We start from the raw sequence: 22,674 nt of genomic DNA, 5'->3' as shown, positions 1-22,674 counted from the left end.
ATAATAATAATAATAATAATAATAATAATAATAATAATAATAATAATAATAATATTAATAATAATAATAATAATAATAATAATAATAATAATAATAATAATAATAATAATAATAATAATAATTTCAAACTTGCAAGCCACACGGTCAGCGATTCTCCTTCAGTCTGTACCGGCTGCAAGACTAGACAGACAACGTAATGTAGTGAGCACACAACACACTTTTAGCTTGGCCATGACGTTCCAGTGTTTGCCGCGGGCTCTACAATATGTACCCAGATTTTTGCCATTGCTTCTGTCTACGAGGTCCCATCACCCTCCAGATGTGCCACCACAGTGAGTGCTTCTCGATTGCTAATCTTCCTCTTTGGCCAGCGAGTTGCAGAAAGAGACGCGGAAGTGCTACGGCCCGTCAAGTAAACAACCCGGCCCGGAAACGGAGCCCGATAGCGACCTTTTCACCACTTCCTTTATAAAAGCACCCGGCCGAGTCTGCATAACAACAGCCCTTGCTGCAAAGCGGTATCTTCTCATCCCGTTCGTTTTGTCCGGCTCTTTGCCGATCAGAGTGCTAGACGTCTTTGCTTGTACGACGTACGGCTCGATAACCTGTAAGTCAATAGCGTCTTTCTTCCCTTCAATGCAAAACGGATCGCCTTGCATTGAAATTCAGAAAGCATTCCACTTGGCCGCTCGATAGGTTAAATATATCCCGATGGTGAACCGATAGTGTAGCAACGTTGGGTACATAGAGTATAGAAAGCTTCCTCATGCTATAAATGTGGTTCTCGCACCTCCATTTGTCTTTTCAATGACTTGAATGTTTATACTACGCACTTCCTTATTAATTGTTTTAGTCATTTTTTTTTTCTATGCAGAAACATCTTCTGTGGTTACATACAATAAAATTGAAATTATGCAGTGCCATTTTAGGGCGAGTTGGTAAACGGAACTTGACGGCATATTGAGCGCTAAGAGACAGGGACATCAGAGAGAGGGCAACACAATGCACATGGTGTTGTCCTCTTTCTCATGTTCGTGTCTCTTAGCGCTCAATATGTCGTGAAATTATGCTGTGACTAATGTAATCTGTGCGTAGTTTTATGTAATTGGAGCTGAAGAATTGGCATGTTATTCTCCAAGCTTCAATTAAAACTAACGTTTACTCACTGCGTTTGAGCCGCCGCTAGTCTTAGCGATCATTAGTTCAACGATTGCTGTTCAATCGAGTTCTAACATGAAGAATAAATTGAGTATTGATATGCCACTTTTCTCCTAATAAAGACTGCTTCTGAGAGTATGGAGAATGTTGTGCAGGCATGTGACTGTACGGACTTTTGCTTTATTCGCATGTAACATCCCATTAAAACTACGAAACCTATCATTGGCTGGCGGCGATGCTTTTACCTTACTGATTCACGTACAACTACCTGCAGTCTAGCACTTGTCAGTGCAAGTGCATTTCGGGTGACCACGAAAGAAACACATCACAAAAAGTCGAGTAAACTGGTGATTTGTTTTATTAGTGACTCTTTTTTCAATACAATTTAACAATCTGCAAAACCGAAACACCTCACTTGCTGTTTTTTGTTGTTGTTCAAGTACACCATTGGTTGCGTATGTGTGTGTATTTTTTATTTTTTTTAATAATTTATAGGCGCATTCTCCCATTTCTTGTTTTATTTTTTTACCTTTGTGCGTCCCTCACCATTCGGAGAGCAGCAAACCGGATAATTTTTTGGTTAACCTCTTTGCCTTTCACTTAGCGTTTCTCTCTAATATTGTTACGCGACCGTAGACCCTTGGACATGGTATCGCATGATAAGTATAAGCCATAAGTAACAAGATTTCTCGCTAATAATTATCGTAGTGTGAAACACGCAACATACGCACAAAAACATACACCACAGGCGCTCCCGATAGCTCGTCCAATTGTGTTTATGCATAAATGAGCAGCTATTTGAAAAGCTGCCAGAAAACATATGTGCGTTGCGCCACCGGTGTGGCGTATGAAATCCCTCTGTACAGCGGAAAGTGCTTTATATTCGTATGACAAACTGGGTTCTGCGTCAATGACGAAATGAGGGAGCACGCGAACAGTTTAGACAAGGACAAAATTGCGCCTCTTTCTGCAAAACGAAAAGCCTGCGCATGTGCTCCAGGGTTTCACGATGTCAACATCTTGTTTAGAGTCTAGAATGGCACTGCACTTTCAGAAGCGTTTCTTATCAAAGAAAAGTGTAGTGATTGAACCAGTCAGACGTGAGTGGTCTTTTTTGTCGTAGAACATGCGCCTTTTCAGTCAAACGTTTGTGCTATCTTTGCCTAGCGCGCCTTGTGGTCTGCTGGATGTTACTTTCACGCCTGCACGTTTCACGCAGCATATATATTTTGTGTCATCAATTTTCCAATAAATTTGTTTGAACTTGTGGTGCGTACTTCTGTGAGCCCGTTTTGTGTTTTCATGCTACACTTTAATTATAAGCAAGCGCCAACTAGTCCATCAAGAAGTCCTTCTGTAGAAGGCTTCCTACATCATGTTTAACCTCAGAAAGCACCCTTCTCTGTGAGCGCCGTCTTCTAAGCTGTTTGCTTAGATATGCATACACAATATCAGCCTTATCTGTGGAATATTGTGTTCGAAAATTCAGCTTCACGATGGTCCTCGCAACGCTGATGTCGTTGCTTATCACAGATGTTGGATATCCTAAGGTCGATACTCACATGCTATTATTTAAGGATTGCGAGGGAGAGAAAGGCAAAGATAGAATTTAGTGCGAGGTAGAGAGGTCGGCCTTATCTTGTGCTCTCTAGTTCGCTTCTCCGCACAGAGGGTAAGGGAAAGCGGAAAAAAGTGTGATGAGTGGTGATGGTGGGAAATACTAGAACCACGTAACATAATGGTTTCACCAAAGTCTGCTGTCCAGTTCTGTACTCTTAAGAAAATGTATCACAGCCCTGGTATAGTAGCTGTTGGCAGAAAATTGAGTGGAAAGCGTCCTACAAAACTGTGGCTTGCGTCGACCGGCTGTCATTTAAAAATGTCGCATGGGCCTTTTATAAAACTTTCAGGTTTCTTTGACTTTATAAATCGTTTCGCAAGATAATATATCAGTGATGTACCTTCACTACAAGCGTGTTATGAATGGTTACAACCTTGTAGGTCTTCACTGTCAATGGTTATGCGCCATGACAGGATGAGGAAAAAGCTCGCAGAGCTTCGCCTGCATTCGCCTAACATGCCTTAAAGGTGTGTTAGGCATCCGTGTTATGGCATTCATTATGGCATTCGTGTTAGGCGAATGCAATCAGTTTCTCCATGCCCCGTCTACTCCTGCACTGCCTCCACAACCAGCCCACCTTGACGAAGCACTGATGCCATGTGATGGCGTCATCATGTGACGTCTCGTTGAGCGAGATCATCATGACGTCGCCAAGTGATGATTTTTTAATGCATCTCTCGTGTTGACGTCACCAATGCGAGGCGCCGACAGTAAATTACGCGTTTGATTAGGCATCCAAGGCTTTAGCCCTAATAATGTCGGCAATTCTTCCACATTCAACGAATGCCCGTTTTTCTTATCGATGTGACAATAGGTAAATTTTATTGGCAAACTTCTCAATGAGGAATGGTGCGTGAAACCACCTTTATATTATTTGTGACTTCTGTGGCATGCTGCCTAAACCTAGAAAACTAACACTTGAAAGTGGCTTTATTTATTATTTATTTTGCGCTAATAAAAAGAAATAAATGTTTATTCTTCAAGATATACTTACAAATGAAATAACTGCAACCACTTGACCCCATTCCTTATATACTTAATGACAAATGGCAGCTAAGAAAAACGAATTTTTCGTTTGTAAAACCTCTTTGCATGAAAATTAAACATTCGATGTAAGCTATCGAACGATTATTCACACAAGAGACAGTAGGATTGGGCGTGTTGGTATAACATGACAACGAGTGCTTAACAGCGCAAACAAAAGAGGGGATAGAAGAGACGAGACAGAGCGCTGACACAAAACAATCAAAGCATTCACAAAACAATCATTTTCCTTTCAAATAAAGTCATTCGATTTTTTGTGTGTGGCTTACTGCAAAGCGCGGAGCTAGATCTGGGCATTAGAGAGAGAGTATCAGCAAAACTAAAATTGTAAAATAATGCACATGGAGATGACTTTTGATCCGTGGCACACCGGTCGGACATGTACGAAGGAACGAAAGCATCAACGCACAGGGGATACTTTCATGGTGCGATCATTAGGAGCTTTTGCTTGCGGACAGTCGGACTAAGTATGAAACATTGTTGGGTATGTATTTCTGACGGAGCATTAGTGACGCTCTCTTGCTACTAGAGCTTGATTTTCTGATATTATAATTAACTCTTACTTGTTCCCCCATGAACCGGAACGTGCCGACTTTCCGTCAATAAGGGCTTCTAGAGTGTACAGGTATGGACCAGTTTCAGAGATTGTTAGTCGCTTCATTGGTATATAGGCATGGAAACTTAATACGTTCAAGAATACATAATATACACAGCTACATATCGTTGTCTGATTTGCAGATGTAGACGGGTATGGGAGTCGGTGTGTGAGTGGGCAGGTTGGTCGGTCGTTCGGTCGGTTCATGCAGTACGTGCTCCTAATTAATACGCGGTGGCAGCTTACCCACAAATTTTCACTCGTTTCCTTCATTCATAGTGAGGATCTCAATCTGGCAGACTTGATACCCTCAGGTAGTATGCGAGTGATTACTGGTCAGCTCCCAGTTTGTTTAAGATCATCTGCTACGTGACGTCAACAGGCAGAAAAGCATGTTTTACACTTTCTGCGTGTTAAAAAAGTGTTTTACAATAGCTGTTGGTGGCGCTGACTGACACCGCCTAGTTTAACGATTACCATATGTTTCCTATAAAATTGATGGAGCGATGACTGTGGTTATAGCTCAGGTGGTATAGCATCGGACGTGATATTTGAAGGCCACGTGTGAGGTCCCTGTCAGCGGCAAGTTACCTGCTCGCATTACTAAGCAAGACAGGCTTAGATTCCCGTCTTTAGAGCACCTGCTAATGTAGCTAATGTAGAGACATCTGCGTGTGTCCTATACCGAATGGGGCAGCGTGTGCAGTGACTCATTGTGTTATATCACAATCACCCCTCATAATGTCCTCCTCTTTCTCTTCCTTTCCGTTTTCTGCTTGGATCGTATACATAGGAAGCAGCAGGATAGAAACCCACTTTCCAAGCCGACCTCACTTTCTTGTTCTCATTAAACGCCACCTTTTTTTTTCTTCTCATTTACAATACAATTACTGCATATCCCATCCCCTATACTTTCCTTGGCGTCATTGTTTGTTAGTTCTTGTTAAAATTTTATAACAAAAAAACTAAATTTTTAAGGCAGTGCAGATATTGCGTACATAATAGTTTCACAAGTGGTTATAGTGGACGGTAACGTGCGTGACTGATGTGACAAACAATATTTTAAGCTGAGCTGTTTGTTTGCTTGCCTTTTTCTGGTTCTTTTTGCGTTTTTTTCCTACCTAGTCGTACATAAAAGGAGCGTGACATGGAAACAAAGCACTCCATACTACGCGCCCCATTCTGCGTGTGTGTGTTTCCTTCTCGTCCTGTCCTTGGTATCGAGAAGGCGTCAGTTCGTACCAACTGCCGCTATGGCAGCCATGACTAAGATGATTTACACGCATGGCAGAGCATAGCCACAGATGAGTGGTTGACTCCGTCAACCACTCATCTGATGAGTGGATGAGTGGTTGACAGTGGTTGACTCCGTCAACCACTCATCCCCTCTGTCACCACTCATCCCCACTCATCCCCTCTACACTCCGTCAACCACTCATCCCCTCTACAGGCCAGGATCTGTGGATCCTGGCCTGTAGGGCCAGGATCCACAGATTGCTTATTAGGGCGAACGCCGTAGGTGCTTCATAAAACGGTTAATTTGACTACCAGCGGCGACAGTCCCGTGGCGTCGGGCACGAGTGATGCATGAAATGATCATGTGACCATGTCATTATATGACGTCATCTTGATATCACAAACCGCGAAAACTTGAAACATTATCATGACGTCGAAATTCAAACGTGATGTCATGTGATGCGTATGCCACATCATACCATTGTAGCAATACAATTCGGGAGGTGAACAAAACCGGAGAGTTTTCGGCCTCAAGAGAAGAAAAAAATGAACGCGGGATCTGGCAGTGGAGGGTAAGCTCGTGTTCCTTGCATGCTCACTTATGCATTCGCTGAAAAAAAAAGATTGATTTTCCCTCGAGTATTCCTAAATCAATGCTCAAAGAACCCTGTGACGTTCTATAAATGCTTAATAATCAATACACTGGAGAGTCTAGGATAATTTTTTCTTGGGGAAACATACTAAATGAGTTGAATTATGGTCTCTCCACACTTGCATTCAGCGTAGACAAAAGAATACGCCGTTTCAATGTGAAAGCTGTACGAGTTCGTGAGTGTGTTCCCGACCCACAGGGAACGTAATATTTTAGGCAGCCTCGATTCCTCGTTAGAACTAAACCTGTCCATAAATATGTCGTGACTTCATGCTATACATGGAAGCCAAACACGTACCATCTTTTGCTAATGGACTTTAACAGGTACATTGCGTATGTTTTATATAACGTACAGTGACATTACAACCACTTAGCAAGCACCTAAAGGCATAAGCTAGCTCTGTCTAGAGTATTACGTGGCCACGAGTGCACTTTTCAAGTAAAAGCTTTAGGGATCGATCCACAGAAGGCTTTTCTCAAAATACTTCAAGGAAAACGACTAGTGTTTTAGGTATTTGAGAACTACGTACTGGCGATGCAAGCACACTAGAACGACAGTCCATGGGTCTTGACTGCCGCAAATCTGATTGTTTCTCAACGTTTCCCATATCTTCCTTTTAGACCAAAGCAGTAAATCATATCTGTGGTATTACAGATCAAAATCATGATATTACGACGCAAGTCGTATCGGAAAGCTGCCCAGATCGCTACCATGTACCTCGTGTTTTTTAACTGACACATCTACTAAAGTAGATGGGTCTGCAGGGTCGGTGATCTTTCGTGCAACAGCGACAACGATGAAGATTCGGTTATCCCTCCAGACATCATCGACAGCTGCGGAACTTGCTACTCTACGTAGCACAGATAAAGTCATCAAACACCGAGAAGCCAAGAAATGGAGCGTGTTCACGGACTCCAAAGAGCACTACAGTGTTTGATGTTCGCTTTACGCCGGGGACCTCATGAACAACTAGTGCTGGAAATTAGAGAGTTACTTCACCCACTCTTCGACGAAAGGCACGAAATCACGTTTCAGTGGCTTCCAAGTCACTGCGGCATATTGGACAACGAACATGCTGATGGAGCTTCTCGATCAGCAAATTAAGATGGTGAAGAAGAATCTATACCATTTTCAAGGACTGATGCTGCAATGACCATCCGAAAAATCGCTAATGCAGAATTAAAATCCCTGTGGAACGCCGAGTGCTTACGGCACATATGACTGCATAGGCTGGACACGTCTCGTCGACTTCGGCCCCCGTCCTGACTCTCTCGTCTTGAGACAACGGTGCTTTGCCGACCGTGACTTGGTGTCGCTTTCACCAAAGTTTTCGCCTTCCGAATCGGCATGAAAGATAGTGCTGCTTGCGAACATTGCGGCAGCAATGAAACGATAGAGGACGTTCTCGGTCACTGCCCTCGTTACAGCGTGCAAAGACGGCAGCTAGCTACTGCGTTAGCTCACCTTGACGACAGACCCTTGTCAGAACAGTCAGTGCTTCAAAGACGACGTAATCTGTCTTCACAGAAGAATATCAGTGAAGGTATTATTGAACTTTTTCCGTGGTAGTGGCCTACCGAATAGGCTATAGCACACCAGCTCACTTTTTCTTTTCTTTTTCGTGCGTCTATTTCGCTTTTCGCTTTCTTTTCCATGCTTATTCCCCACTCTCCCTACCCTTAGTGCAGGGTAGCAAACCGGATGCTCCGATTTCAGGTTAGCCTCCCTGCATTTCGCTCATTTTATTCTCTCTACGGCATGCAGTGCACGGGCCGCTGCCGTTGCGCCTGCATCGAAAGCTGACCGCCGTGGTCAGGATTGAACCCGTGACGTTCGGTTCAGCAGCGGAGTGCAGTAGCTGCTGCACCACAGAGACGGACTTAAATGAAAGTGAAAAGTTATTTCTGCAGCTTGTGCCTTATATTTTGCATGCAGCTCTCTCCCCTTGTTAATGGCAGGAAAGAAAAATAAAAAAAGGCACCTCGTTTAGAGTGCTGTTGGTGTATTTGCCTAATCATGAACATTTAAGTTTATCTTACTCTAAGGAAATGCACTTTATTATTCTAATGGCCCAATGTGACTTAGTTTTATGCGGCCTAGATCAAGCGAAATAGCTGTAGGTAGCACCAGTGCCCCATTTGTGAAGCTCCTAAGAGTACAAAAAAAAAAGGTTTTAGTGACTGGTACTTTTTTTAACTACATATATATTTCACTTTTTTATGACCTTCAAAAAGTTTGAATAAAGAAAGAAGCCCACTAGCAATTTAAACGACGAAAACTGAATTTTTCAGCCTTCTTCTAACGATCGCTTCAAATGCATACCGTCGTTTTCCACGCGAGCTATTCCACTAACGGCGCCCTCTGGAAATGTCGACCTATGAGGCAGACTGTCTCGAGGCCATATAGATGAAGTTGCCATGTTTCGGTCTGGCAATACATCCTGGCCCGTCCGCTTCCTTTTATTTACCCACATACTATTTCCTTACTGACTCACTTTGCTTGCATCAGAAAGTCATTCCCATATTTTTTTCCTCCTATGCACTATCGTCCGGTTCCGTCTTAGCGAAATGAAAACAAAGAAAGCTATTTGCAGTGTATACGCTCAAAAGCCAAATGTGTACTTTCTTATTTTTGTAATTTCCGCCATGATTCGTTCCTTGCCGTATCGCTTCAGAATTCGGCGTTATATATTTACATTTAACATGTCAATAAGTAATTCTCGAATGCGATTCTCCCAGAATGACGGTTTTAAACAAATGTGAAACTCGCAATTAACATTTAGGTATGAAAAATGGCCACTTCTGCGTCTAGAATAATCTTTGACTCTCAAACCTTAAATGCACTAGCGAAGGACACTCCAGCGATGTTAAACCTGCACATAAATCTATCTTGTTAAATGCGTTAGGTTTTTAAATCGTGCAGATTTCACATTTGTTGAAGTGGCCTTGTTGCAGCCCGCCACGATGGTGAGGTGATTATTATGTTCAACTACTGAGCCGAAGGTTGCGCGATCGAATCCCGAACTTCGTGTGGAACGAAGATGCAGCCGCAACTTCTACGCACACGAAAACGTTTGAGGCCGAAGTGCTTAGTTGAATCATCTCAGTAAGCTGCCAGATTTCTGCTCCATAGGTAAGTACCGGTAAGATGCAGATGTTATGTACCTGCTTTTTGAGGGATACGGGTGGATTATCAGTCATTATTCGAGAATGCTTCCCGTATGTATTCCATCCCATCTTTATTCTTCTGGTAGTTTTCTTTCTCCTGATTCAATGTACTGCCCACACCTCCTGTCCAGTTCGTTTTTACGCCGAAACTTTTTTTTGTATGAAGTGATCAAAACACGAAGCGACGCTACCGTTTGCAGGAGTCATTTGCTGGGTTTGGAATTGGTGCAATACCTGGCAGATGAATATTAACGTTAAAAAACCATGATTACGTCCTTTCGTAATAAATCACCCCCTGTTTTTGATTACTTTTTGTTAACTGTACTGTAAGCAGAGATTTTGAATGCAAGTATCATGACGTTATTTTCGCACACAATATTTCATGGTCCAGGCAAATTGACTATATATGTAACAAAGCTATAAAAAAACTAGATTATCTACGTCGCACTCTGTCTACATCCCCAAAATATACAAAACTTCTCTTTCTAAATCGCGAATACGTCCTGTACTTGACTGCGCGTTCGTTGTCTAGACGCTGTATAAGCAGCGCGAAATTCAAGAACTGAAAGCAGTCCAGGGAAAGGCGGTAAGGTTCATATGCCACTGTTATGAGTCTTATCACCATGATTTCTCCTCCTCTTCTACTTATTCGTGTTCATTGCATGAACATTTTTTGCATGAATGAAAATCTTTGCTAAGCATCGTTTCCTCCACTGTTAAACTGTCAAATAACAAGGAATACATAAACTTCGCCCCAGAGTCAACGACGAGAAGCTATCAGTACCTAAATTTCAGGCATTTATACACTCGAACTAATATGTTCAAGTTCAGTTTTTTCCCCCGTTCTGTTGAAGACTGGAAATCATTACCTGGTTCTGTTCGGTCATGCCTATCTCAGAGTTTTCTAGCCGAAATCTATAACACATATGTGTGAAATATGCTGATCTGTTTTCGAAGTATTTCTTTGTTAATTTTTTCCTTGTGCTGATATTTTTGCCTTAATGCTCGCGCGACGTTATTATGTTACCTGTTTGCGTTACTCTTATTGAGTTTCGTTACATTTTTTCTTATCTTTGTATACCCACTCCTGCCATAGCACGATTAACGCTGAAGTATGTGTAAATAAATAAATAATATTACAGTAAACAAACAAATAAATAAATTTTGTCCCGCAGTTACTACCTGTCCTAAGTAGACATACTCCTTTACAGCTTGCCCTGTTTCAACACCTCTCGCAAAGCGGTTTTACCTGCAGATTACTTTAGTTTTTATGCCTATTAATCGAGAAGAACACAGTTCTGTTAGTGCTTCTTTTTATTGCAGTTGACCCAGCTCCTCCAGCACATTCGGAAGTATTATGTCCCGCGATTATGCGCCATTAGCGGAGCTTTTAAGCTTCCCTGCATAATTTGAGTACGTCACTGCAATGCACTAATTTACTGCTATGCACCTAGAATACTGGAATCGTTGAGGTGATTATTGTCCGAACCCACATGGGACACTCAACGATTTTGGTATGAATTCAGGAGCGCGCATACAGTATATGTTGGTCATTCCGAATGTTTTCGTCGTGAGAAAATGCAGGGCAAGTTTTTTCAGCACGCGAACATATGAAAGAAGGACAGGGTAGACAGAAAGAGCACTCGAACAAGTCGACCAGAGGACAGGCTGACAACATACACGCCGATACGCCCGGTCGAGGACATAGAATATTCGTAGTATTAGCAACATTGGACGAGGTTGAGCAGTTTCACGTGGCTCATCGAGAGCCGTGCTCCGCATGCCCCAGTCACGTCACACATCGCACAGCTGGCGCACCGGAGAAGGCCTGGAAGCTCGTGGAGTGGTGTGTCTACTAGTGGGCTAGCGCTTTACTCGGTTGACCTCGCTCACAAGTCCGCCCTTCCATCTGTTCGTCCATGCGTCCACTTCTCCGTCCACCAATCTGACTGTTTGTCCATCCGTCCGTCCGTCTGTCCGTCCGTCTATCCGACCATCCATACTTCAAGCTACGTATGTCCTGGCTTAACCAATCTAAGCACCGCAAAGTTTTTTTCTTCGACCCAGGTTTATCGCTTGACTGGCTGAACGCATTGGAAATGGTGCAAATGGAGGTGGCAATCGGTTATACCCGGGCGCTGTACTGTGTGTAGTTTAAACGGTGGGGTCACGTGAATTTTTATGACAGCTCCCTTTTTGTGGCAGTTTGAACTATCTCCGAGGGCATGCTAAAATTCACCTAGACATAGCTAACTGAGAGCATAAGTTCTGGCGATTCTCCTCATTCTTGGGCAGTAATCAAGCCAAGTGGCGCTCTGCCATCACAGCAACACCCAAAGGGGATCAACTTTGGGCCGTCCAGAGAGCCCATGATACGGCGGTCAGGCTTGGACTCCCCTTCCCTACGTGGGAGAAGCCTACTGCGTGCTAGTCGCGTCTCTCAGGACTATAAATAAAATTTCGCCATCCATCCATTCATATGCATGGTTTGTATACTGTGTGCAGCCATTTAAAATAGTGAAGGCTAAGTATACGTATTCAACCCGCTGTTACTTTTTGGAATGGTTACTTTCGGGGCTTGCTTATTTTGTTGTATGAAGCGTTGTTTGAAGGGAAATACTGCTTTGTCGTATTGGAAGGCATGCCGATAAAACGCTCCATTCACGTCTCGCAGTAGCCATTCGCATTCATTAAGAACGTTGTGCAGTGTGCGTTAGTCGGAAAGACGAAGTGAAATTGAAATTGTTTTGGACAAGCTACGCTCCATCACGACTACAAAGCGCGCGCTTACGTGCACGGAACCGTGGGCTTAGATTTACGTGCACGTTTAAAAAAACCACAAGTGGTCCAATTTTTCAGTTGCCCGTCACTATGACGTCTCTCATAATAAAATGGCGGCTTTCGGACGTGTAACCTCCAATAAATAAATAAATAATAATAATAATAATAATAATAATAATAATAATAATAATAATAATAATAATAATAATAATAATAATAATAATAATAATAATAATAATAATAATTGTTATTATTATTATTAGAGGGTCGCCACTGGTGGCTACTTTTCACGAAATTGGCGAATTTAAGAGGCCCGAGGCGACCTCAAAGTATGATTGGTGACATGGTGAAATTTTAGCGATGTTCGGCTTAGGTCTCGACTGAGTTATGAATTCTATACTGAGTGTCTTCAAAACAAATTTGCGACATTTTTTTTTCAATTTTCCTAGTTTTACACTCATCAGTAGAATGCTTACTTTACGCGCAATTTACTACGTTGGTCCTGTTTATGGTGCTTATTTTCTAATTCACCTAGATCTTGGAGGCACTGTTGCACTGGTGTGTCCGCCAGCAACCTCCCAGGAATTTAGTCCAGTGGACTGCCTCGGGTGCCGCGAGGCGTTGGTTTATTACGTTGTTTTTTTACGTTTTTAGGTGCTTAAAAGCTTTCAGCGTCTTCGAAATTTAGCGCATGAAATGCACAGTTGATGCTTAGACCACGTATTTCGACCACAGCTACAATAGACGTGAATAGCTTGTCAACTACTTCACTGCTGTGAAAACCCCTGATTTTGTATTTTGAGTTCAAATTTGTTATTAAGATACTTTATTTGTGAGCTAAGATTTCAGGCTTCTTTGGGCAACGGTGAAAAACTACAGTGAGATGAATGTGTAACGTAGGCATGACAACACATGGAGCTTGGTGCAAGGATGATGATAATTACGCAGTACTCCCGTATTTATTTTTGCCGTTTTGTAATTATTTTTTGAATTGTCACACTCATGAGTACACTGCTGTGAAATTTTCAAAATCTACAGGAAAGCTACGCACGATGTCCTTCTCTTGTTGTAGTGACTGCTTCGTTCTGTATTCGCTACAACAAATCCATCACAAACTTCTGTTATGAGGCGTTAGTATTACGGTCGCTACATATGCACGCAAGCCCTGCCTGAGTGCTCTCATGGTGAATCGGGCGATATAACTGGCATTAGGAATGTCAATATAATTTAGGATTTATATATGGTACAGTACTCTACGGGGCTATGCATAATTAGGGATTTTTATCGCTAGGCATGCCACATAAATGTACACTTTCGACATTCATTGCGAAATCTAAAAAAAATTGTGATTTCTGGCGGCACTTCGCTCGTTATTTGGTGAATCTCACTCGAAAGTCAGAGGAAACTCTTGTAGGAAAAGTAGCGCTTGAGCAAAATGAGAGAAAACACATGGATGATTTTAAAAAAGATTTACGAGTCCCCACGAAGCGAATCATCTTGACCGGCGAAGCTTTGAGTATTTTATGAGTGAGTAATCATACGTCACCCGGGCATTGCCCCCTATAATTGAAATCAGTGATATGAAGAGTCGACAAAAAAGATAGGTCTTAAGGTCCAAATTTTCTACGTTGAAGTCGCCGACTGGTATAAAGGGTTTGTGTTTGTAGATGTTTTATACTGTTCAGTCACATTTATGATGAACAATATCTTCTATTGTGTCATTACTTTGATTGATGGGTGCTTAAATGTCGATCTTTTTATGGTGTTGTGGATATGTTTTTTCTTGTGGACCATTAGTTACCTTTTCACCCGGTGTTGTACCGTATACCATGACAGACAAAGGACGGACAAGCCTCGGCTCTAAAGTGCCTCGCAACTGAAAGCGCGCAGCTCCCGCGCTAAGGGAGCAAGGCCATCAACCGAGCAAGTGAATGACCTAGATGAGTTTTTCAGGTAATGCTGAGCTTTTGTTAGAGATACCAAGTTTTCCCTTGTAGTGCTCAGTACGGCCACACTTGACCAGACATTTCAGAATGACCTGTTACGTTGAGTTTTTTCACACGTGACTAGCTGTTGCGCGAGTTTTGATTGGAACGCGTCACACGTCATTAGCTATTACGCGGTTTTGGGCGATTTCAGTACCGTGACATAATGTTGCGAGATCTTCATACACGTGGTTAGATCTTGATTGATGTTATATGTTTTTTAGTCACGTGAGTTGTTACCAGACGTTATATGATTCAAGTAGGTGAATCTGACCAACAGTGTCGGAGAGACAACACGTCCGAACTCTAAACGTAAGAACTCCAACCATGTTATACATTCACCCAACAACCTGACCGGCGACTACTTTGACCATGTGATGCATGTTTATAAGTTGTTGTTTTTTTCATAAAAATGACTGAACGCCGCGTTTGCCCGTGGCACAAAATGGCTTCACTGATTACTCGATGCTTCGATATGTGCAGACGCCGAGGAATCTCTACTCTGCTGACGTCAGATAAGGGTCCTGCCTCTCACGCAAACAGAGCAATCATTGCCGCTGCACGGAACTGTACTAGGCGCCTGTAGTGTCAATCCTGATTCAGCAGCAAACAATTCGCACACCACCATCACGTAAAGCGGGGGCGGTATGGCAGTGACGCATTTTTTTTTCTTGATTGTTCACAATATGGTGGTACTGGGCGGCTCGATTTGTCTGTCGCGCTGTCATCGGCAGCGGTCTTTTCGCGGGGACGAAGTGCTTTCGCTTATCGTCCGAGGTGACTCAGCATGACCCACTCGAGGCCTATGACTTTTATAGCGACGGCAATAATATGCACACTCTCGGCTGGGTTTCGTTTTTTCGCCTCGAAGCTCATCTTCCACCTTCTGGTTTACGCCAATGCAGGTTCCATAAGATGCACTCTCAAAAGACACCCCGCCATGGTGGTCTAGTGGCTAAGGTACTCGGCTGCTGACCCGCAGGTCGCGGGATCGAATCCCGGCTGCGGCGGCTGCATTTCCAATGGAGGCGGAAATGCTGTGGGCCCGTGTGCTTAGATTTGGGTGCACGTTAAGGAACCCCAGGTTGTCGAAGTTTCCGGAGCCCTCCCCTACGGCGTCTCTCATAATCATATGGTGGTTTCGGGACGTTAAACCCCACATATCAATCAAGCCAGCCAAACTTGCTTATATAACCTTGTCGCGGACGGGACATCTTGCTCTACTGATGTGTGTTGCCCGTGATTCACATGGAAGGGGTGAAGCAGCACGGACGAAAGAGCGATGTGCATATGGGCACTTGGCCAGCAGCGTGAGGTTGGACAAGGTAGCAGCACTTGGAATGCCCATAAATCTCGTCTCCAGCAGCGCCGCAGAAGTCGATGAGTTAACGCCATCTGACTTAATAACAGATTTTTTTTTATCAGAGCAGTGTAGCAGAGCGTTAGAGAGCTCGTTTCGCAGGAATTCCGGTGTCCGCGTTGATGCCACCATCGGCGCTGGTATCGGCTTCGTTGGCTGTTATCGAAAATCATCATCTTGTCCATTACCAAAAAATCTAGAGAAAAGGCCAAATAAAATTAAAAGGACAATAAAGGCAACTATTAAGTCAACGTTGATTGTTGAAATGGTGGTCCAGAAACCTCGTAGCGTTACTTTTGGGCCAAGGAAGGGCTATTTTAACGTGATAATGTTAGAGAGCTCGTGTCGCAGAAATTTCGTCGTTGGAGTCGGCACCGTTGGTTAAGAGCGAGAAATTGTCCTTGAGTAAAAAATCGAGAAATAAGCAAATAAATTAAAGAATGAAATTATCGGCCTTGTTGAGGATCGAACCCGGGAAGCCCGTGTGGCAAGCAGGTGTCCTACCAAAAAGCCACGGTGTTACTTGCAGCTGATTTAGGAAAAACACTACATAAATGCTATCAAGTGAAAGGAGTCTCCTTAACGCATATCGTTCAACAGGTGTCACGACGAAAACGAGCCCATTCGGCGATCTGTAGGCGCATTTGGAAGGCCATCAAAATACGTTGAAAGAGGCCGCGATAGTACAGCCATCGCCGCTAAAAACGCACAGGAACTTTCAAATAGCTCTAAAAATAGACAACTATGTCCATCTAGCAGTAAACATTACCTTTACAGAAGGGCAGAGGATGCGTTGCGTTGATCAAGCAAACAGGAAACACTAGATAATGTGCTGCCATCTATGAGGCATTGTGAGACTCTTTATGACAGAGGGAAGTGGCCACTCTGCACAGTCACTTGCTAGCGCGCACGTGCGCTTGTGTGTGTGTAACAAATCATATTAATAAGTATGTACTTAGCGGTTGAAGGGCACACTAAGGGCCGGATTTCGCTATCGCGTTCAACTCTTGAAGGGACATTAAAGTCCAATAACAGTTTACGTCAGAGTGAAAGCTCAATGTATGGCAACATCCAAAACGACAATATTATCAGCAACAGTGCCCTACTTACCGAGAAATTAGGGTAATTGCAGAAGAACACTAGCGCCACAGTATGACATATTCAAAATGATCCTGATGACATCAAACGGACCACCTACAATTATTCACTAGTAATCGATCTAACTGCACTAAATAAAGAACCTTCCATGCAACAATAGACGCAATAAAATACTGCTGGTTCTTTTCTGTTTGACTCATAACACCACCTGACCAATGTAATTACGCGAAAATTGCATTTTCGAACAACTCGCACCATTCCCTATAGTAACGTCTGGCGGCTGTTTTTTCCATGAATCTTACAAAAAAGAACAAGCAGCATTTTATTGCGTCTCTTGATGCTCAGAAGGTTCTATATTTAGTGCAGCTAGATCAATTACAAGTGATTACTTGTAGGCGGTTCGTCTGATGTCATCGGGATCATTCTGAGAATGTCCTACTGCAGCGCTTGTGTTCATTTACCTTAATTAAGTAGGGCACTGTTGTTGATAACATTGTCATTTTAGATGTTGTCATACATTGAGCTTTCGCTCTGACGTAAATTGTTTTTTGTCTTTAGTGTCCCTTTGTTATAAAAAATTCCGGGTCTAAGTGAAGATCGAACCCAATCCGTCTGCGTGGCCAGCAGGTGTTCGGACAGTGCTCCGAAACTCGTTGGAACTGCTTCGCAACAAACAACACTCCATGAATGTACTGCAGTGCAAAGACTTTTTTTAACGCATCATATATCGCGTGGCAGAAGCTTGGAATCACGCAAGATGTTAAAAGATATGAATTGAACAACGAGTGGAAGTTTTAAAGACCCGCATATTACAAAGCGCTCAGACATTTAACCATCGTCAGCAGTAGAACAATCAACAAAGTCGACAGCTCCGTATAGGCTCGCGTGTAGCGCTGCGGACGCGTAGTGGGTCTCTTGCTGATTCGCAAAATAAATATGGCGTGGCGGCCACTTGAAAACTGTGCTTGTAATAGGCATTCAGTGGTAATTTGAAATAGCCAATGGTACAGGTTCAGTCGTTTGTTTTCTTACGGCACAGTTGAGACACGCAGCGAGAACCAAAGCGAGCTCAGAAGCTGATGCGCACGAGGCCCGACTACGCTATCGTGATCTGCTCTTGAAGGGGAAGATCAAGAGTCCTGCACTTTTTAAATATGAAGCATTTCTTTGCGTACTGCAATCTGTTTGTGCTCAATGCTATCTATCTATCTATCTATCTATCTATCTATCTATCTATCTATCTATCTATCTATCTATCTATCTATCTATCTATCTATCTATCTATCTATCTATCTATCTATCTATCTATCTATCTATCTATCTATCTATCTATCTATCTATCTATCTATCTATCTATCTATCTATCTATCTATCTATCTATCTATCTATCTATCTATCTATCTATCTATCTATCTATCTATCTATCTATCTATCTATCTATCTATCTATCTATCTATCTATCTATCTATCTATTTATCTATTTATCTATTTATCTATCTATCTATCTATCTATCTATCTATCTATCTATCTATCTATCTATCTATCTATCTATCTATCTATCTGTCTATCTGTCTGTCTGTCTGTCTGTCTGTCTGTCTGTCTGTCTGTCTGTCTGTCTGTCTGTCTGTCTGTCGAGACGCCTACATCGGGGGGCTCTCGTGATCATCCCCTTAAGTTGGGATGAACCGAAATTGGTATGGGAGGGTAATATGTTTTGACGAATACGACTCGCTGGTCATTACATCATTATTTATAGAAGTCCATTGCGTACGTCGTCAAACACCTTCCGCCAGACAGTGGAACATACCAGCGGGTGGCTATGTGGCGCTGGTACGCGGCTATGTGCCACCGACGATTGACCCTTTATGATTGATGATTGACCCCGGAACGGTGAGAGCACACATTGGTAATTTTAACGTGTGAGCGTTAAGAAAAACTGACATCGGTTTCATTTACCGGACGAATGTAATGAAAAATGTCAGGGTCTCGGCAGGAATCGAGCCCCAGCATTCTGCATGAGAACCAAGTAACCTACCACAGAGTCACACCAGGTCTCGTAACTGGTTTTCAAATAGAGTGTAATGTTCGTGAAGCGTCGAATGTGATTGCAGTGATGGCTATCCAATTTTATAACATTACATATGTACTTGTTCGATGCAGCCGTCACGTTGGGTTAAGATGAACTGTAGTTAAGCAAAATTAACTGAAGGGGATTGAGAGCTCATATCAATCAAGGAACGACGCGAAAGGCATCGGTTTTTTTTTTAATTCGAGAGCGTTCAGAAGAAACAATGCATCTCCACGAAGTGAAGGGCGACAAGTGGGCGAAGCTATAAGTCTAGTATAAAGGACACACAGATGGACGGCCGGGTGCACGGACGTGCATGGACGGCTGGACGTATGCACGGATGCACGGACAGTAGGATGCACGAATGAACCTGAGAGACAGATTGGCGGATGTACAGATATACGGACGGATAGTTGGATGCGCGGATAGATGGCTGGATCGAAAAACGAATGGTGTGGGTGATCGTGTATTGTGCAGCGTGTACGTGTCTGATGTACACACAAGGTCGGTTTTTTACACATATGTTTTCGAGGTGCAAATGTTCAATTTGTTTTGTGGGGCGTGATGGATGCCCCAGAAAAGCACTTTAAGATAGCGAACCTGCAAAGGCGCACTGCCTAGCGGTTATGGGGCTCTACCCGAAGGTCGCGGGATCGAATCCCAGCCGCGGCGGCCACGTTTTCGATCGAGGCTGTAATGCTTGAGAACCATGTACTTAGATTTAGGTGCACGTTGAACAACTCCAAAGGGACAATATTTCCGGAGCCCTTAATTACGGCGTTCTTTATATTCATATAACGGTTTTCGGACGTTGAACATTACCACTTATCATCATTTAGGAAAGGCACTGAGACGTGAAAATAGGATAACCAAAATGCAGAGAGGAAAAACAGCGACGATGTCTGCTTTCTGCCTCTCCTGCAGTCTCGTCCATTTCCCCGTTTTAGAGGCTTTCTTTCAATACACTCATGTACCAAGAAGCACAACTCCTCTCTTGATAATACCCCTCACTGATCGTCATGCCACTAGAAAAATGAAGATTGAACCCTCATCTGGTTCTCAAATGAGGTAGAAACTCGGGATTGTGCGCACTTATCTATTTAATGACGCATCTCTTTGCGGCACCGACACAGATATTTGCCACGTGCCGGATGTTCTTTTTCTTAACTACGATGGCTGTACTTTTTAGATGCGACGTGGTATCAAAGGGAAAAAATACCATTCTATCCACAGCATAAAATGTTGAGGCACGTGCAAAGTATGTATCGTGGTGATCAAAAAAAAAAAATGCGAACAGTGCGGTGCGCGGTTGGCATTTGTATTTATTGTTTTTTTTGTTGTGAAAATATAAAGACGCAGGCATCGTACTTCGTTGTATAAAGAAAGGCTCTGTAGTGTGTTCTATTTCCAGGTGGGTTACAAGTGCTCGAAAAGGAATGCTAACTGCGGAGCGCGTAGGTACCACGCTGCTCACATTTCCTTTAACCGTATAAGAGAGCTCATTTCACTGAAATTCCGGTGGTGTTAATTTCCTTACGGCACGGTTGAGGCATGGACCAAGAACCGAAGCCAAGAGAGCAAATGAGAAGGTGATGCATGCTGGGACTGATTACGCTGTCGCATTCCACTCTTGAAGGCGGAACTCAAGCGTTCGTCAAGTAATTTATCACACCGATTCCTTCCACGTGCCGGGGTAAGAACTAATTGAAGAATCCTTTTGAAAAGCGGGCTTGGCTTCGTCAAGGGAGCACCAGCCTTTCTTAGAAGCGTGTTGGTATAGGTTTTGCTAGTTCCTCTCAATTCTCAAAAGTAGAAGAGAAGAGGGAGAAAAGAGAAAAAAAAAATCCAGAATGGTAGGACACATATTTTGCTGAAGGTCTCTTATTCCGAGTTTCACGTGTCGTCCTAGCTTGTGTTATTTCTCGCATATTCTGCTGCTCTGTTCATATTGTCCAGTTCAAGTCCGTAAGCACCATACCACTGTGGTGGTCTAGTGGCTAAGGTACTCGGCTGCTGACCCGCAGGTCGCGGGATCGAGTCTCGGCAGCGGCGGCTGCATTTTCGATGAGGCGAGAATGCTGTAGGCCCGTGTGCTCAGATTTGGGTGCACGTTAAAGAGGCCCTGCAACACTTTTTGAGCAAGGTCGGAAAACGCTGCTGATCGGTAGTAGAGGCTCCCGACAACGCGCAAGCCAAATAATATAGCGCAGCGCGTGGCCTGGAATTAGCAATAAATTAACAAACTCAGCTGAAAATTGCTTTCTCGTCTCTCGACAAATCCCATTGTATGGCCAAAAATCACACGTCAACGACGCATCTATCAGCCATTGCCTGATTTGAACATGGCGCACTCGCTCGTTATAGAGATCGCCGCGGGAGGTCGCTACTTGTCCATGCGTGCGCGCGTGATCACACTGACTAAGTCGCGCATTCGAATAAAAAAAAGTGTTCAAGGTCACTAGGCGTGCGTGAAGTTTTTCTGTGGCCCTGCGATCCCTCCCTGCTAAGCTTCCAGCGCTTTCGTCGGGACGAGGAAAGAGAGAATGCAATTGCAGCATGCGACGAACTTCTGTAACTCCACTTGCGCTGGTCTGATTCTTAAAATTTTTGCGGAGTTGAATTTGTTAGGCGTGTGGGGGTACTGACACTCCCCTGTAAAGTTGTTTGCGCCGCAGGGCGCACGTATCTCGCGCACGTATAGGTGGCGTTGTGCACGCGAGCGCTGATCACCACTATCATCATCGTGCTTGGTAGAGTGGTAGCGCCGGCGGTGACCCCTGGCGGAAGGCAAACCTTGGTCGTGGGGCGAGAGAATAGAGCGACTCCCTTCTGTGCGTGGCGGTTGCCGCGAACGGTTTTCTCAGCGTGGGTCCCCGATGCGTGGCCCCGCGGGCTGCGCGTCTGGGGCCCTCGTGGTAAGTCGAGCGTTGGCGACGCCGCCTTGGGTGTGTTATTGTGTTTGTCATGTTATTGTGTGTTTGTCGTGGTATTGTGTTGGTCATGGAGTGTATGTTAGTATTGTGTTAAGGTGTCCTAGCGTGCTTATAACGATTGATGTATTGATTCGGTGAATGATATCGTCGTTCTAAATTACCTAAATAAATGTATGTTGTTGTTTGGTTGGTACCGACCGTGTCTACTGTGTCTTTTCACTCCAAGAGCGTGCCGTGGCGTGCACTTGCCATTTCGAGACCCCACAGGCGATAAGCTCTTCCAGTGAATTCAATCCAAAGTTACTTGAAAAAGTGTTTCAGGGCCCCTTTAAGGAACCCCAGGTGGTCGAAATTTCCGGAGCCCTCCACTATGGCGTCTCTCATAATCTTATGGTGGTTTTGGGACGTTAAACCCCACATATAAATCATCAATGAAACCATCAAATCAATCAAGTCCGTAAGCACTGAGACGAGGTGAATCGAAGGCAAGTGAACTTTTACCCACAAGAGAACTTGAGTGGAACACTTTTCGGCTGCAGTGAATGTGCGACAAAGATCCCCGCGCTCTCGTCCATGCCTTTTTTTAAAAGCGCAGCGCCAAACTTACTCGGATACGAACGCGTTGTATCGCGCGCATCGGCCAGTAATGCGGCGCCACTTTTTTTCAAATGCATACGAACAACAAGGCTACTCCGCGCTAACGACGTGCCACACTGGATAAGTTGAGAATTGTGCTGTGGAAAGAAGTAGACACCATACCAGCATGAGCACACGTGGTAGTTATACACGAATTACTAACCTGTTTAATACTTGCTTGGGGGAAAACCAAGTTCAGCGTTAACACCCCCCCCCCCCTCGAAGCCGCGGTATCACACGTCAACTATGGAGGAAAGTAAGTTTCATGAGAGAAGGGAAGGAGACGAAATATTTCAAGCGATACAACATTTGTTGGGTAAGTGGGGCATGGAACGTGC

General features: G+C 43.7%; 1 protein-coding gene across 1 annotated transcript in view; it reads left to right on the top strand.

The window, feature by feature from the left end:
• Positions 1 to 231: 231 nt before the first annotated feature.
• Positions 232 to 22,674, top strand: part of LOC142814099 (uncharacterized) — a 210,692-nt gene continuing 188,249 nt past the window's right edge. Inside the window, exons 1-2 of the mRNA XM_075892038.1 lie at positions 232 to 332; positions 476 to 607. Coding sequence (XP_075748153.1) covers positions 232 to 332; positions 476 to 607 — 233 coding nt within the window. The remainder of the gene's footprint in view (positions 333 to 475; positions 608 to 22,674) is intronic.

Source organism: Rhipicephalus microplus, chromosome 4 (genome assembly GCF_043290135.1).
Source record: "Rhipicephalus microplus isolate Deutch F79 chromosome 4, USDA_Rmic, whole genome shotgun sequence".
Lineage (NCBI taxonomy): Eukaryota > Metazoa > Arthropoda > Arachnida > Ixodida > Ixodidae > Rhipicephalus > Rhipicephalus microplus.
The sequence above is the reverse complement of the archived record's forward strand: the minus strand, read 5'-3'. Positions and strand labels throughout refer to the sequence as shown.